The sequence below is a fragment of the Penicillium mononematosum genome, assembly GCF_028829835.1.
Source record: "Penicillium mononematosum strain IBT 11891 chromosome Unknown utg000005l:1.0-9366267.0:1.0-9372171.0, whole genome shotgun sequence".
NCBI classification, from domain to species: Eukaryota; Fungi; Ascomycota; class Eurotiomycetes; order Eurotiales; family Aspergillaceae; genus Penicillium; species Penicillium mononematosum.
This window is the reverse complement of record NW_026643275.1, coordinates 1,447,497-1,463,997: the sequence shown is the minus strand read 5'-3', so window position 1 is coordinate 1,463,997 and position 16,501 is coordinate 1,447,497. Positions and strand designations below refer to the sequence as shown.

Sequence of the window (16,501 nt, the reverse complement as noted above, 5' to 3'; positions counted from 1 at the left end):
TCATTCGAAACCCCTGACAGAGATCTACTATGCGGAGCAGGTACCACGATAACATTAGCCAACTGAAACCAGGACTACCGGCGTAAATGCTCGAGTAAGGAGTATCTAAGACTCAGGTTCCGTTTACTTCGGCAAACACATCAGGTTCTTCCAGCGCCATGACCTGTAGTCTCGCTGTCAATAGTATAACTAGCCTTCCCCACTAAAATCTGTACATAGTGCGGAGTACGTATACCGGAGTAGCCGGCATGGATAATATTTTACTCTGCGGGGACTGCAGACTGGTGATTAATTGCCCTATATTGTATAGCTCCAGGGCCACTATGGTCCAAATTAAATACAAAATTAGCGATAGCAGAGATATCCCATATCCTCGCCTTGCCACGTGAACAAATACAGTATCCACCGGGGACCTTCCCCGGTGGAAACACTCCACCTTCCGGTCCGTTTCCGCTCGGAAAAGTCCAGTTAAGACCCAGGGAAATAACTACCGGGCACCTAAATTGTGCGCTTTAGTATTGTCGTAGCGCAATATTGGAGAGCGTGGGGACATAATCAGTCTAAGCCCGCCAAGCAAGTCGGCTAGACGGGGCTATGTACCTATACGAGGCTTGGGAACGGCCCCGCTTCCGTATTTGTTCGGGGGACCGAACAACGCGGGACAATGACAGGGGAAATGAGGCTCACCGTGCCCTGGGCCGCCACTTGGTATCTCCGCTTAGGCGAGAGTGATGACAGTGTTGGCATGGTAGCGAGGCGGGCCGGGGTGGCCGTTAGTTTGCGCCTTGTTGTACTTTTGTGATCTGGGGAGGGAGGATGTTGGAGTGGTATGGTCGCAAATTGAGCCCAGGGAGATATCCTGGCCCACAGTTGGGTCGGAATATCCGAAGGAGAAGCAGTAGGTAGGTCTAGATTTTGGGATCGCCGGGTTCACTGTTGGAAGCTGCATTTACTGCGAACATTCTTGTAATTGGGGAAATAAAAGAATTGTTTCGGAGACATCGAGTTTGTTGTGATATACTGTTTTGATTTTGATCTGACATGGCGCAGTCGAGGCCATTCTGCTGTGCAACTTAAGAGGGATTCCTGGCGCTATTCTAGAAGCCCTTTGTTGTTTGGACAGGACAGGGAATGACCTTGCATATAATAATCCTGGTTATTTTGTGGCGCGCCGTTGGGAGACACAAATGTCGCTTCATGAAACGCCGGCAAATGCACGCCGAACCAACCATACAGATCTAAGCTTGCAAAGTCTAACAAGTTGGAATTTGTTGGAAATTGTAAATGTTAACCATGCACTGGACGATCGGCAGGAATGTTGTCTTTCGATCATCGCGAAACAACAGCGCTAAATGCCAGATGAGCATCCTTGTACAAAGTTGCTGGAAGAAACACAACAATACGAATCCTTATCAAGCGCTTATTACAATCAAATGGAACACCGGTGGCGTTCATAGGGGGCGCCAACCCTGTCCGCCACACACATGGCCAAGATTTGGGGTCTGAAACGTTCATATCGAAACGATAAACATTCTAAACCAACTTAGGAAGGACCAAATGGGACTAAGTGTAGATGTGGTATGGCGACATCAGCGGGGACCAAAGGAACCATGAACCATGTCTTCGCCGACCACTTGGCCAACTCTAGAGATGTAACCATATGGATGAGAATAATAAACATGCACCTAATTAGCTTAGTCCTTATGCAGTGTACTTTCATGTGTGCCTAAAAAAATACCTGCCCTATCCGGGATCCCCAGACGAGACTACCAGACTGGGCTGTGTATGCATATGCGATCGCTTGTCGACGTTGAGTTTCTCCGGCTGTTTAAAAGAACTGGATTGTTTCGCTTCTGTTTTTAGAAACACCACGCGGGTTGGCAGGGATTAAACCTTGTATGCTTCCCCCACCCCATCCTGGCCTCTGCTCCTATAGGGCTTAGGGCCTAAGTTGGTATCTCCTGCTACGAATAGCACGAGAGGCTCAAGTGTTGGGATCGGCAGTTGTTCGAGTAGGCCCAGCGTCAACCACGGGCTGAGTCAGAATCTAGATGTGCCTTTTTTTCGGTTTTTTACTGCACGTGGGATGTCTTGCCGCTTCCTTTAAGGTTGGTTTATTCCTGGACCTGTTTTGGGGTTCGGTAATAAATTGCAAAACTGGGGAATACCAAGGTCTGGGGATATTATTTGCCACTCTGGAGATTCTCCCTGGCCCGTGGGTGATCCGAGCACGAACGACATCAAAAGTAAATATTAGTAAATATTGAAGTTGAAGTTGGAAGTATAATATAAGGTGTAGATAAAAGTCGGGAGTTCCATGGTTCTGTTCGAATCAACCATGGATCGACGGTACCCGGACTGGGTATTTTTGTTTTGATTTTGCTGTTTGGCTTCACCTCATTTCCCAAATACTTTGGAGGGGTAGCATCAAGGATAATTAAGAGCCTCCTTGATCGCCGTATTTTTAATATAATTTCGATATGGCGGGCCCAGAGGGGAAGGAGTCTTCGGGGTCGCCGGATCAACCTCCATTTGGCATGTACGTTATCTCAGTCGTAGATATGGCCAAATCCGAAGTCACCAAGCGGGCATACGGCCATCCCGATGCCGTGGTGACGGACGGAGTGGAGAATTCTTGGCTACCCTAATCATCCTCGAAAGTAGAGAAGACGGAATGTCAGATTGAAATGCATAGGTATACGTATGTTATAGTATTTTGATGGTAATATACAACAATTTGGGGGCCAAAAGCAAGACCGCAAATGAAGCGAACGATTGGGTCAAGTGGAATATCTCCATCACACGTGTGAAGAACAGGCAATCTCAGTCAACGACCACTTCTAGGTGCTGACTGGCTAATGCGCTTGAGGACGTTTTTGGTGTAAGTTTGACGTGGACGTTGAAAATCCAGTCCAACAGTTATATGTTAAATATGATATATCTTTGCAGCCATTCACCATTAGAGTAATTATGGCTAATGGAAGTAACTTTCCGTAAGCATGCAATCATTAACATATTGCCCGGGTAGGGACAGATGTCAAACCTGGGCAAAAGGCAAAGGCCCGCATGCCGACCGCCAGTTTAACTAGGCCAAGACTACCAAACCCGCAAAACCAGGGCAAAAGAATCGGTCAAACCCAACACACGGGCCGGATATGACTTCATTCCCCCAGTTTAGCACAGTCTAAAATTTAGACTGTGCATCCATGCCTGTTGACTAGTATTGGAATAGACCCATTTAATGCATGGGGTTCGACCACCGGGATCGCCGATAAATACGAACTACCCAGTCAGCGGTGTAATTTATCAGCTACGCCATGATTCCAGGGATGTGGACCAACTATTCCCTATTTTGTTTGGCTACGTGACGAATTCCAAGAACGCCTTTTATTCGCGTATGATTGGGACAGACCAAAGTGGGGATATTGTGGCTTAGGCATATGTGGCGCTAGTTGTCTTTTGGTGTATCGGCCCCCAAACACGGACACTCCGAATGACAGCTTGCACTCTCCCCTGCACTTCGTACCGGCTAGGGCTATATGGCGTAATTAGTGTAGATAATCTAGATAATACAAATGAATGTGATAAATGGGAACTGCAGGGTGATTATGGAGCCTACGTTGTATCTGGTTTCTTCTCCTAATATTTGATCACCACGGAGCTATTCGGTGTCTACAATATAAACATCCATATTAAGGGACGGGATCTTAATAAGCATATTAATCTGCAATCGACTTCCCGACTAAAAAATGAGAAATGTCACTTTATCGCCGTGCACCCGGAAAAAAAAAATAGATTGACATTTATTCATTCATTTTAGGTAGACCCACCATTGGCTTTCGGATATGCAAGCCCCAGTGATCAAGGGATATCCGATTATCAGTACTGAGTACAGAGTACAAATACAGAAATGCAACATATGCCGTAGACATATAGACAGTATTTCGTGAGTTGTAAATTCAACAAGGAGGGGAGTACTGCTTCCCCAATTTCCCAATTAGGAAACGGCGAAAAGGCAACTAAGAGAAGCAGGCCTAATCGTGATCACCAAAAGGAATGCGGCTCTTGGACGACAGCCGAGGAAATCCGAGGACAATCGGACAAGAAAATTTGGATACAATATGCTATACCGATCGCCCGTCATAGTTACCAAGAAGGAATAGCGGGCGAAACAGACACGAACCCACCCAGCCGCCCTAAGGACTGCCCACCGAGCCCTTGGAAGGGCTTTCAGGGCCCTAATTGGGGGGGGAGTTTGACTCCCTCATTTTAATTTTTTTGTCGGGCTGTGACACATGGGCCAATCACCCTTCCGGGCACGCGGTTGGTCTGCCGAGTTATGGAGGGGATGCTAAATAGATGGGTCCCGTCACAGATCGACCAAACTCTTGGAATTTCGATTTGTATTTGTTTTTGTGTATTTTATGCACGGAGTACTCCGTATTGCGTATTGGTAAGCTTTTTATCCTTACTAACATGCCTTACATTGGTCTTTTTCCTTTTTTTGCAAGTTCCAAGGTCCTCCCAGGAGAAGGGCACATCCCCAGATCTGGGTCTATTATACTTTCTTCTTGTCTTACTTTATGTTCCTCTCATCATGATTTGGTACAAAGAGGGTTGGACGGATATGGAGTAGTCTGACCCGGACTAGCGGGATAAACCATTTTTGAAGAGTACAACATACGAGACAGAAATTTTCTAATATGTTGAGTTGAGTTCCATTGTTGTGCACCTTGATAAGCTAGTTCACAAGTACATGCGTATGTGCCGAGGAGACGAGGCTAAAGTGGTCTTTCTGGGGGAAAAGGGGGTCATGGCGCCATGCCGACGGGAATGCCCTGGCAATGCAGAACGGAGGTGCCGATGAGAAAATAACAATTAATCACATATATTTTGTATGTAATTCATTCTCGTGCAACGGTTGACATCCTGACAGGAGGCTTCTCCTGATCCCCGTCAAAAATCTAATTTGTGTTGCAGGGGTTACAAAGCAAAAGGACTAGCAACTATGCACTATAATTGCTTTCATCTGAATATGTTCCATCCACCTATTCCGTACTCCGTATTCGGTTCCGATGAGTACGATGGACGATGTATCTCCTCGACGCAGGTACTTTGGGAAAACCAATATTTGCTTCTACCGGAAATACCCCCGCGATAAATATTCGGGGATCGTACATATCTCGTAGGGCAGAGCCAGAAGTGGATAAAGGTACGCGAGCTGTCAGAACCCAACTCCTATAATACTACCGTATAGTGGGTTATATTGACTATCGACAGGATAGCAGACACTGGGCGCCTGACGAAGGCTGAGCTGATGGGCTCGACAAGTACCGTGCATGCTATAGTGGAAGATAGTGTGTATACAAGTCTTCTCTCAGTACCCTGATTTCAAATGTCTAGGGTTCAGAGGCTAAGTACGAGGTAACCTTGGAAGTAGATATTACTAATTGACAATAATTACTCGATAATAATATTAGACTGTATACGGAGTAGAGAGACCCATGTTCGAGGATTTTCCCAGATAAATACAACATAATAATAGATGCCAAATATATCTGCATGGGCGCTAAGTTTCCCTGTCCCTGTTCACAGCCCCAACACGTTCAATCCAAAAATACGGTATGTAATGGTTTACTGGATTATTTTATTATTATTATTATTATTATTATTATTATTATTATTTTATGTATTTGCTTTTTTTTTACTATGGAGTTGTCTTTGGATTTTATTTTTAAATTCAATTCAATTCAATTTTCCTTTTCCCTTTTTCCCTTTTTCTTAAAAAAAAAAAATATAATTCTAGACACAAGACTATAACTAACTACTGTAGGGCCCATCGTCACCATTTAACAATGCTTCCTCCTCTTTGACATGCTATAATATCCTCTCCTCCCTCCCCCAAGTCTGTCATGAATCTATGTCATTGACCTGACTCACGATCCAGCTCTTCGATCATTTCGGGAAAACGCTTGATTAACATTCCTCGACTCTTTGTCGATCGACATTGTTTCCCTACCCGTGCCTGTGGAGTTACAACTTGGATGTGACCTTCCTGCCCTGCGATATATTGTATACCTCCTTGCATGAGAATTTATTCTGTCAATTGCGCACGTTGCCTCATTTTTGGCATCTTTTGGATTCCCGAACGGGCCGCGATCTTACCCAGAAACCTTATCACCGGTATGCCCATGCGCCATATAGACCTGGAACCCTTTGAGACCGCATGTACTGACAGTTTTTCTTTGTTTAGGATCGCCATTGCACATTGCATTTCCCAACCAAGGAAATGACGACTTTTGAATCAAATCCCGATTTTACTCTTTTTCCCTTCCACGCCCGGTCCAAGATGGCTGTCGAAGCTGCCAGGTCCAAACAACCCCCATACTTCGATCCCATGACCATGGATTCCTCTATGCTCTCTTTTCCCCTTGAGAGTCTCCCCAACTACACACAGGGTCCCGATATGCCCCGTGCTTCCAATTCCTATTACGATACCCACCCTTTGTTGGAGTCTGCAGATCTGCAAAATCCCACATATTTCTCTTCTATACCCGCCACACCCCCTTCCGTCTCCGCCTGTCACTCTGCAGAGCCATATATACCCACCGGGTCTGCTGCTTCAGGGCAGTCCATTGCTAGCGCATCTTCTTCGGCCATGGGTTCACCATACTCAGGAACCGCGCAGGCGTTCCAGGAGAACTGGGTGAATACAAACCACGGATTGGGTCTACCAGCTGCAGTGATGAACGACCATTTCTCTCACGAGTACATGGGAAATGCCTTCGACATGGATATGTCATATGAAGAAAAGTTCCCGGACCCTTTTGTCGGTATGTTTCGATACCAATCGCAAAAGCTATCTAGTATACTAACATACATAATAGACCCCTCATTGATTCAACCGGCGCAACAAGGTCCTGGAATTACTCCGACTATCTCATATCCCGACCAACCAACCTCTTCCTACTCAACCGTGCCCCCCAATTACATCTCCCACTCTCCCGCCCCATCACCTCTCCCATATAATGACATTGCAGAGCACCACACCTCGCCCCGCTCACACCCAATACAACACACTGGGCAATCTCCCCTCATGGTCCCACACAGGTCACATTCACGACCACTCTCGATCTATGATCGACGATCGTCTATTTCCTCAATTCATTCCCGACGCTCGCAACACAGCCCGGCGCTGAGCAGCATTGAACCAGATGAAGACACTAAAGAAAAAGGGCGCTGCCCACACCCCGATTGTGGCCGAGTCTTCAAAGACTTGAAAGCCCACATGTTGACTCACCAGTCGGAGCGGCCAGAGAAGTGCCCGATCCTGAATTGCGAGTACCACCTAAAGGGCTTCGCTCGCAAGTATGATAAGAACCGTCACACCCTGACCCACTACAAAGGGACAATGGTATGCGGCTTCTGCCCGGGATCCGGCTCGCCCGCGGAAAAGAGCTTCAACCGCGCCGATGTCTTCAAGCGCCACCTGACCTCCGTCCACGGCGTGGAACAGACCCCGCCAAACTGCCGGAAGCGCAGTCCCGGCCTGGGAAAGAAGGGCACCAACTATAGCCCGGACGCGACAGGAAAGTGTTCAACCTGTTCATCAACATTCAGCAACGCGCAAGACTTCTACGAGCATCTCGACGACTGTGTCCTCCGTGTCGTGCAGCAAGAAGAGCCCTCTGAGGCGATCAACCAGCAGCGTCTGACAGAGGTCGCTTCAGACGAGGAGGTCAAAAAGACCATGGAGAAGCACCAACTATTTGATGAGGCTGGCCCGGTCGACCAATTCGACGATTACGAAGATCAAGATGATGACGATACCCACGACCCTTCCAGCTGGCGCGGCCTGAAGACTAAGTCCAGATCATCAAAGAGCAATATCCCCACCTCCCGCCCTATTATCGGCTCTGGCAATGCCATCTCGAAGAATTCCTCCAAGCCCCCTCGCGCCGTCGCAACCCGCCGCCGCAACAACCGCGGCAACTACCCCCAGTCCTGGGGTTGTCCCAGCAGCAGCATGAAGACCAAGAAGCGCGTTCTATGTGTCTTTGATGGTCAGCGCCGTCTGTGGAAAGACGAGATGATGCTCAATAACGAGTTCGAAGTCCGTATGAGACTCCCCGGTGGCGCGGGCGATGGCACCAACCGCGATGCCTACGTCACTGATCTGGATGTCGAGACGTTGAAGCGCGCCGAGGGTGTGCTGAATTCCTCTGAGGAGGAGCGTGGCCCTTGGTTGAACGGTCCTTCGCCTCATATTATGGGTCAGCCGGCGATGATATTGCCAGAACTGTCCCATGATGATGAGATTTCGATCAATGAATTAATGGCTTAAATGACTTCCTTTTGTCTTTCTCCTTACTCCTTACTCTCCTCCCTTATCCTCCTTCTCCCCTACCGTTGGAAGCCTATTCGTGTCTATTTTCTTTTCATGTCTCATGTTTCCGTACAGCAGTGGCGTCTTGACGAGCGATTTGTCTGAATACGGATTATGGATGATACCTTGGGACTGATGTTTGAATGACTTGGGTTTTATTTCTGTTATTCTCTCCAGGCCGGTCTGCTAGGCCGGTATGCTAGATCCTGCTGGTCGGGATCTGGACCAGGACACTATTAATTGGAGACTAAAAATGAGTGTCTAGTTTGAAACATAAAAAGAAAAACATTCTATATTTTCAATTCCTTGGACAACAACTGTATCGTCTTGTAGTAAGAAAGACTAATAGAGAGAAGACCCCGTCCGCCGATCTCCCCGTGTTCTGCCAGCTCCCCCGGTTTTACCTCCATTCAACCTCCACGATGCAATTAGGACTGTCAGAATATCTCTCCACCCTGGTCGCAAGACGCTTTACAGCTGCTCGAGACACCGGGCAGCTCGTGTTCTCCTCAACACACCTGTCCATCATCAATGCCGCAGGGATATCCGTGAGTGACGCCAACACTCCGACCACGGCAGTTCTAACCTGCAAATCCAGTACCAACTTCGCTACTGCCCTGCACTCGCAAAGAAACCCTCCAACTTGAAGGAAAATGTCCCGAAAACACCAAAGCCCGATCCCTTCGAGAATCCATCTCCAGACCTCCTGATCGCCCAGTTCCCGCCCGAGAACCCCGCTTATAACCTCATCCTCAACAAATTCCCCGTCATCCCGAATCACTTCCTCCTCGTGACAAAAGACTGGCAGGCGCAGACGGATCTTCTCGATAAGGCAGACCTAGAAGCTACGTACGAGTGTCTAAAAGCCTGGAACACCGACAGCGATGGATCGAGATCCGTAAACGGCTCATCTCCAAAGAGCCTCTTCGCCTTCTTCAACTCCGGCGACGACAGCGGTGCAAGCCAACCCCACCGCCATCTCCAATTCCTCCCCGTCGAGGCAATGCGCCAACCGGGCTCGGAATCCTGGCATCCACTAATCGACCTCCTCACCTCCCAACCCACCTCCCCCTCCCCAACACCCAGGTTCCAGCACCTATCAGGTCTCCCCTTCGCCCACTTCGCCCTCCCGATCCCGCCCAATCCCTCCGCTGAAACTCTACACGCAATCTACCTCACCCTATACAAGGCCGCGGCCGCCGCGACACGCGGACAACCGCCAAGCCAGGACACCGAGCCCCTCCCCACACAAGGACCGGCGTCTATAAGCTATAACCTGGCCATGACCCGCTCGACGATGATGATCTGTCCGCGCAGACAGGAGACCGCGCTTGTACCCGTCGATAGCGCGGCGGCGCGCGATATCGTTGACCCCGGCGTGCTGTCGCTGAATGGCACTATCCTTGCTGGCACGCTGATGGTTAAGGCTGAGGGCGAGTGGGATTCTTTGCGGGAGAATCCGGAGTATTTGACGCAGGTCCTTGCTACGATTGGGTATCCTCGTACGGATTCTCGTGGGCCTTCGCTGTGAATAGTTGTCTGTTGATTTATAGCTACGCGGTCGATGTGGTAGACTACTTGCATGCCAGAACCAAATACCCGGAATGGAATTGCTTGGGGTGTATAAATTGAATAACTACCTAGTAGTTCTCTCGTTTGGGATACTAAAAGATGTCCATGATTCCCCAATAGAAAATATACCCCGTTGTTATATGCTGCATCTACATGGACGAAATGTACAAGATGGAAGAACCTTGATTCTGAATATGTAACAAGCACAAGACTAATGTCTATCATGAAGGACAATATTCTAGGTTGCTGCCCACATACCACCTTCAGGATCTTGTAGACTGCTGAAGTTCCCTTGGGATATAGTAAGTAGCGGGTGTGGAAATACAGGCGGGGATATATCTGCCGGCAAGGCCCTGGGGAGCAAACTATGTTAGCGACAGGGACGAGAGGCTCCCACCCATGGAGTTTGCGTTCCGTCCATTGATCGACAGGCTTGGATGACAGTAGGAATCCATGGATCCATGGCCTACTGCTTGTAGACAATGGGAAACCAAATAGCGCTAACCCAACCGAAGAAAGGTAAGGTCTCTGTCCATTGACCTCGAGAAAGGGATGACCATGGTGTCACGTCTCCCAATTCCGGGCTGCTGATGGACGGCGTGAATCCACCTGGGCAAGCGATATTCTTCACGCCCGAAGCGAGGACCTGACCAAAGGCGGTCGGATATGCACGCAGAAACAAAGATGACACCGCCCAAACAAACACCTTCCTGATCTAGGAAGGTGTAGAACTTGTCGCACGTGACTCCTGAAACCCCAATTGCGTCTCTTAATTGATCATAGAGCGATTTTGAGTCCGGAAAATGAGCGGTCTGGCTGGAGGTGAGTCTGATAGTTTTCCTTCCTGTTAGCAGATATATTCTTCCGGAGATAGACCTGACTGAAATGATACCACTGGATCTTGCGAGGCAGCCTGTTTGTTGGTTTGTAGGACGTTGTGACTTGTTGTAGAAGCTCGGGATCCCGCGCATAGCTTGTAGCCTGAATGGCCACGGTGATGCTCGTTGAGCTTTCGGGCTTGTAGCGCGCGGATCGTGGGAGGAAATGCTCGTTTCATTGGCGGATCCGCTCATCTTGGCCATCGGGGCGTAAACTCGTTGGGTATGATGGTTTGGATGCGTCTGTGCTGGTCTATAGAAGTTTTGATAAAAGCACGTTCTCGTATGCAGGCTTGTTCGTGGAAGGAGGGAGGTAATGTCCTGGTCGTGCTATATGTACACCAGTGAATCGCCATCAACATAGTCGTCGCTGTCGTCACGGCGATGGTATCCGACGACTACCCTTGCAAATCATGCTTACTAGACCTAATGTATGGCAGCCCGGGGCCGTAACTTCACATGATGGATCCTTATACACCATGAACTGAGTTGATATTACCAAACATACTCCCAGGTCTCCGTTACTTCTGGCTATTATGTAACTACAGTTTAGCTATTGGGCGTAAGGCAGGCTTCTAGGTTCTAGTAGTATGAAACCGGAATTGATGAGCAGGCTCCATAACAGCAAATCTAAATAAAGCTGATAATTTCCGAGACGAGAGTATGAAACACTTAGCTATGAAGATGCATGGCACTGTAATAGACTGGATACGGACTAGGTTATGACTCAGTATACACAAGCTCCCATTGCCTTTCATCTTTCCATGCCAAGGAAGACCCCATAGGGGGCTGCGGCCGGGCACTGACCTGGGCTCGCTACAAATCCGCTATGATTGGCTAGAATACTCGGTGCAATTTCCGTAGCGTCCTTTAATTGCCTTCTGTATCCTTGTGCTATGTCGTTTATGGTGTCGCTTATGGTGCTTGAGCCTCACATCGCCTTTGATCCACCACATTTCTCGTATTGAGCTTGGTCCCCACATTTGACTCCATTAATACTTAAAGTCGGATGGCCTTGCACAAATTGAGCTTTGATTTTTTTTACCAAGCAAGCTACAGACGGAACTGCACCATGGAAAACAGCGAAAAGCCAACAGTGCCCATCGCGCCGGCTACGGCCGCCGAACCAATTGCGGATTCTGCAGAGCCAGCGACTGGACCGAAAACAATGCCAGCGGATGGCACAAATTCGCCTACAGAGTTGCCACGAGTATCGCCGACAGGGCCGCCTACGAGTTCGCCCACAGCAGCCGAAGAAACATTGACACCAGAACCAACTACAACCACTACAAGAACACTCCCCGGAGCCGAGCCAATGGCGATCATACCCACAGAGAGTGGACCTCCCCCACAATACCATGAGTATGCTTCCCGATCTACAGAAAAGAGCTTAAGCTAACGAAAACAGGCACGAGAAAGACGCAATCACGACTCCTGCACCGGCAGTTACATTGCCACAAACCAACGAGAAAGCCTTACCAATTGCTCCACAAGTTCCAGTTTCTCAAAGAGCCATTCCATTGGCACAACTTGGTGAAGAACCCGGATGGATCAGTTGTCCCTTTTGTCTCCACGAGGTTCAGACCAGAGTCAACAAGGAGAGCACCAGCGCCACATCGTAAGCATCGATCTATACTCACTTTGCTTTTTGATTTATCTCACTTCCGATGATACTGACCTCTCACTTTACAGCATGGCTGCCGTCTGCTGCTGTCTCTTCGGCGGCATTTGCTGCGCATTTCTACCTTACTGTATGGAGATGTGTCACGATTCGCACCATTTCTGTACACACTGTGGTGCACAAGTCGCTATTCATCCCCATGAAGGCCCGGTACAGCAATTCGGACCGCATTTACCCGGACCAATTACTCAAGCACCAGGACGAATTCAGCCGCCGCAGCCAGTTATGAAGAACTAGGATGACGATCTACAATGTTACAAGGAGCAAAGGATATGGAATGGGTGTACTGGTTAGCATGATACCATCTGTTTACTCTCTGTTTACTCTCAGATCTATGTTACTTTACTATCATTAATGAAGAAAGGATTCGTGACGAAGCAACTTGAATTTCATTCATGAACCCTGACCCATACAAGGTGGCTGGTCCACCTTGTATGGGTCAGGGTTCGGTACATAAAGACATGGCCCCCTCAGGGGATTGATCCATCCTCGTGGGGCAGGGTCCCAACCAACGCCACATAAAGGTTGGCCAGGATCATCTGGCCAACTGGTTCCGACCAGTTGCGGATTTGGCGTGCGAACTCCACCTTGGTCTCCCAGATGTGCTCGCTCAATGCCTCGATCTCATCCCGGGGGATGGGAGAGGACTTTGTCAGGGCCTCGCGGTGTTCAATGCTGGCCCTGAGGTTGTAGATGCCCCCAATGAAGGCGCAGAGGATGGTGCCCCTGGCGGGGGCGGGACCTGAGGCGGGGCCTGAGGTGGGAGCCTGCGAGCTCATGCTATGTATTAAAGTATGTTAGCATATGTCAACTGGGTTACGCATGTGACTCAATTGGGTTGTCTACATACCTTGCGGTGGTACAACACCGGCGTGGGAGGAGGTTGAGGTGGGTGGGCGGTGCGGTATGTGCAGCGCGCGAGATTGGATGAAAGGGTGGGAGGCTTGATGATGCGGTTGGGATGAGAGGATTTGATTGATGGACACGGATGTAAGAAAGAAAGATCGTTTTGACAGAGCTCATCTATTTATACTCCCCCGTCCGCAGCCGCACTCTGCGCAGCCGCGACTCTGGTGGGCGTCGAGTCCAACGAGCAACAATGAAAGTGAACAATTAACAATGTTACTATTCAGTCTATAGCTTTGACCCCGTAGCCTTGGCAACTAGATGCGCATTAACCGGCGTGACAGCCTTGCCAGTCTGATAGAATGAAAGAATATTCTCCATACCCAATCTCTCGAAACCAATGTGTGAGTCCACGGATGCACCCGCGTTGTGGGCCATCATCTCAACGTTCTTCATACTGGCAAGCTCTGGGCTAACGTTTGGCTCATCATAGTGGACATCCAACCCAGCAGCAGCGAGCTTACCACTCCGAAGAGCATCAACAAGGGCACTCTCATCCAGAAGCTTGCCACGGGCAATGTTAATGAGTCTCGAACCAGTCTTCATCTTCGCCAGCAGAGATGCATTGAGGAGCGTCTCCCCGCTAAAGGGCGTGGCAACCATGACACAGTCCGAAACGGCGAGAAGACTGTCCATGTTCTTGTGGTATGTTGCCTTCGAGACGGCCTCCAGATGTGCGGGCATCTGCACAATGTCATGATAGTGAATCTTCATGTTCATGGCTAGGAAGGCTTTCTCGGCCGTGCGGCGCCCAATCTGGCCAAAGCCAATGATTCCAAGTGTATGCCCATTAGGGTTGTGGGACACCATTGCCAGATTACGGTTTGCATCGACAAATGCATTGGCATCCAGTGTACGTGCGGCAATGTGTGACCAAGAGAATTGGCGGAATGTTGAGATGATGAGCCAGATTGCGGCGTCGGCGACGGATTCTGTACATGCAGCAGCAGCATTGCAGTAGATGACTCCTAGATAGATTGAATCATATTAGCTTCTTTCTCCGTGATTTATGTTTCCTCGTTGGTCCGTGCCGCTGTATACATACCCTTCTTGGCCAAAGCTGCGGTATCAACCCAATCAAATCCAGCACCCGCACTGGCATAAACCTTGCAGGAATCTGGCAGTAGCGAGACAAGCTCCTCATCCCAGTTTCCCATCTCGCCGCCGGTATTCCAGAACGGGCGGTAGATGGCAAAGAAGTCGCCGAATTGGCGCTCTTTCAGGGCTCGGATAAACTCCGGCCGAGACATGCTGTAGGACCGGCGGATCTCAAAGACATCTTGGAACTTGCTGTGTAGGTCATGATTCCAGCGAATGTCGTCGCCGAGTTGGAGGACGATTGGCTTGGACATTTTGAGTGGACTTTGGGTTCGTATAGATCGGATCGGTGGTTGGACTTGGGTTTTCGGGGTATTTGATGGTGGCCGACGGGCAAATTGTATAAGGAAATTATAGAACTTGCTACAGGAGTTTTATTTCTAAGCTGGCAAGCCGGAATCAATTAAATATATCTTTTCCGACTGTCTTGTCGATGTTCATTGCGGCAATTGGACTTTCTATGCCCCGGCTATTGAGCGACCGCCCGGGTATCGATGCCCCGGTTAATGAAATCCGAGACGTAACCCCGGGCTCATCAAGGAAATTTCTTGTCTACCAAGCGAATGGACAAAAAGAGATACAACAGAGTTGTATTTGTAAAGTTGGTGATCCTAGGAACTATTTACTACCTAGCATATCAAGGAATGCAGAGGCCCAAGCCAGGCAAAAGGAAGATAAGCAAAGGATTATCAACCACTTCGTCGGGATTCTTAGAATAAAAGCCACCTAAAGAAAGTGAGAGGGCAAATTCCATAAATGGAGCTAATTGGAGAGAGAGAAGAAGAGAGCTCAATACTGGGGAAGCTGGGGAAACCGGGGAAGCTATCGACAACCTACCATAAGACCGGCAACCTGATTCCCCATGACTAGCTAAGCCATAGAGGTTGACTACATAAATCGAACTCCACGAGACCTAAGGATGTCATCCGTCCACGAATACCGAATTAAGGTGACTCCTGCAATATTACACGTGCTCACGACATGGGGTTGCAGATCTGCGATATCGTCAGGTCGTGGGGTAAGCGATCCACCGAATTTCTGGTTTGTGATTGGCTGAAGACTGCTGTTGTTTATATTGGTCAACTTGCTGGGCCGAGAATAAGATGACTGATTTATTTAGATTGCGGTGGTATAAAACCAGATGGAGGGGTCTGAAGTATGAGGGTTGGGCGCTGAGTATGCTGCACTCGTTCAGGGGAGTGGAGGAAAGGCCATGGAATTTGACTACAATGGTGATTGAGAATATGGAGAAACAATGTAGCTGAGATTACTAGCAAAAGAGTCGGGCGCAGTGACCATTGTCCGTACCCCACGAGGAAGCCAATCCATGCACGGGGGTCCATCTTCATCGCTTGCACCCTGGTTTCTTTAGGCTGGTGAACGTATGCTTTGGAGTACCAGACTCGGAGAAATGACAGGTTTGTTGCGGTCTCATCTTCGCGTAGATTCATAGCCTTTCCCCAGGTAATGATTGGAGCGTCTTCGCCAGATCTTGTAAGCCGGTTGATGATGTACGTAGCTGCATAGCATGCCTCCATCCACAGCTCTCTTGGTGCACCCCCGTCAATGTGAATGGTCCTTGCTGACCTCTAAATTCAGCGAATCTTTTCAACCTAATCGATCTACATGTCAAGACCGGATCGCTCCTTAAGAGGTGGGGTGATCTTGTGGAGGTTGAAACTTCCTATCTCAGGAAGGTCGACTGCCTGGTCAGCAATAGCAACGTCCTACTTTGCATGCCAGTTTCAGTTTGCCGGTACGGCGGCAGTTGAATCAATATTGGCTGGTCAAAAAGATAATTAGAAAGATAGCTCTTAATATAAGATGCTAAACAAAGGTAGCTGTTAATATAAGAAACTGAAACAAAGTGAGAGATATAGCAGAGGTTAATAGTAGAAAGGTGCTACATACGGCTTTCAAGGTGACCTCACTTTCCTATCAACTTGATATCATCAACTTCAGATTCAATTTCTATCATAT

The 16,501-nt window shown here is 48.7% G+C and overlaps 6 protein-coding genes across 6 annotated transcripts; 3 read left to right on the top strand and 3 right to left on the bottom strand.

Moving 5' to 3' along the window:
• Nucleotides 1-718: 718 nt before the first annotated feature.
• N7519_008647 (uncharacterized protein) lies at nt 719-949 on the bottom strand (the record flags this gene model as incomplete). Its single annotated transcript, XM_057295422.1, has 1 exon — nt 719-949. One exon carries the CDS (start codon nt 947-949, stop codon nt 719-721), a length of 231 nt encoding a protein of 76 aa, XP_057143304.1.
• A 5,340-nt stretch (nt 950-6,289) lies between these two features.
• On the top strand, nt 6,290-8,344 carry zfpA (uncharacterized protein; the record flags this gene model as incomplete). Its single annotated transcript, XM_057295421.1, has 2 exons — nt 6,290-6,833; nt 6,888-8,344. 2 exons carry the CDS (start codon nt 6,290-6,292, stop codon nt 8,342-8,344), a joined length of 2,001 nt encoding a protein of 666 aa, XP_057143303.1.
• A 464-nt stretch (nt 8,345-8,808) lies between these two features.
• N7519_008645 (uncharacterized protein) lies at nt 8,809-9,917 on the top strand (the record flags this gene model as incomplete). Its single annotated transcript, XM_057295420.1, has 2 exons — nt 8,809-8,934; nt 8,985-9,917. The coding sequence occupies 2 exons, from the start codon at nt 8,809-8,811 to the stop codon at nt 9,915-9,917; spliced, it is 1,059 nt and encodes a 352-aa protein (XP_057143302.1).
• Nucleotides 9,918-11,908: 1,991 nt separating this feature from the next.
• Nucleotides 11,909-12,746, top strand: N7519_008644 (uncharacterized protein; the record flags this gene model as incomplete). Its single annotated transcript, XM_057295419.1, has 3 exons — nt 11,909-12,198; nt 12,245-12,369; nt 12,529-12,746. The coding sequence occupies 3 exons, from the start codon at nt 11,909-11,911 to the stop codon at nt 12,744-12,746; spliced, it is 633 nt and encodes a 210-aa protein (XP_057143301.1).
• A 241-nt stretch (nt 12,747-12,987) lies between these two features.
• N7519_008643 (uncharacterized protein) lies at nt 12,988-13,296 on the bottom strand (the record flags this gene model as incomplete). The annotated part of the gene is made up of 1 exon (XM_057295418.1): nt 12,988-13,296. The coding sequence occupies one exon, from the start codon at nt 13,294-13,296 to the stop codon at nt 12,988-12,990; it is 309 nt and encodes a 102-aa protein (XP_057143300.1).
• A 355-nt stretch (nt 13,297-13,651) lies between these two features.
• N7519_008642 (D-mandelate dehydrogenase-like dehydrogenase) lies at nt 13,652-14,775 on the bottom strand (the record flags this gene model as incomplete). Its single annotated transcript, XM_057295417.1, has 2 exons — nt 13,652-14,391; nt 14,469-14,775. The coding sequence occupies 2 exons, from the start codon at nt 14,773-14,775 to the stop codon at nt 13,652-13,654; spliced, it is 1,047 nt and encodes a 348-aa protein (XP_057143299.1).
• Nucleotides 14,776-16,501: the final 1,726 nt, after the last annotated feature.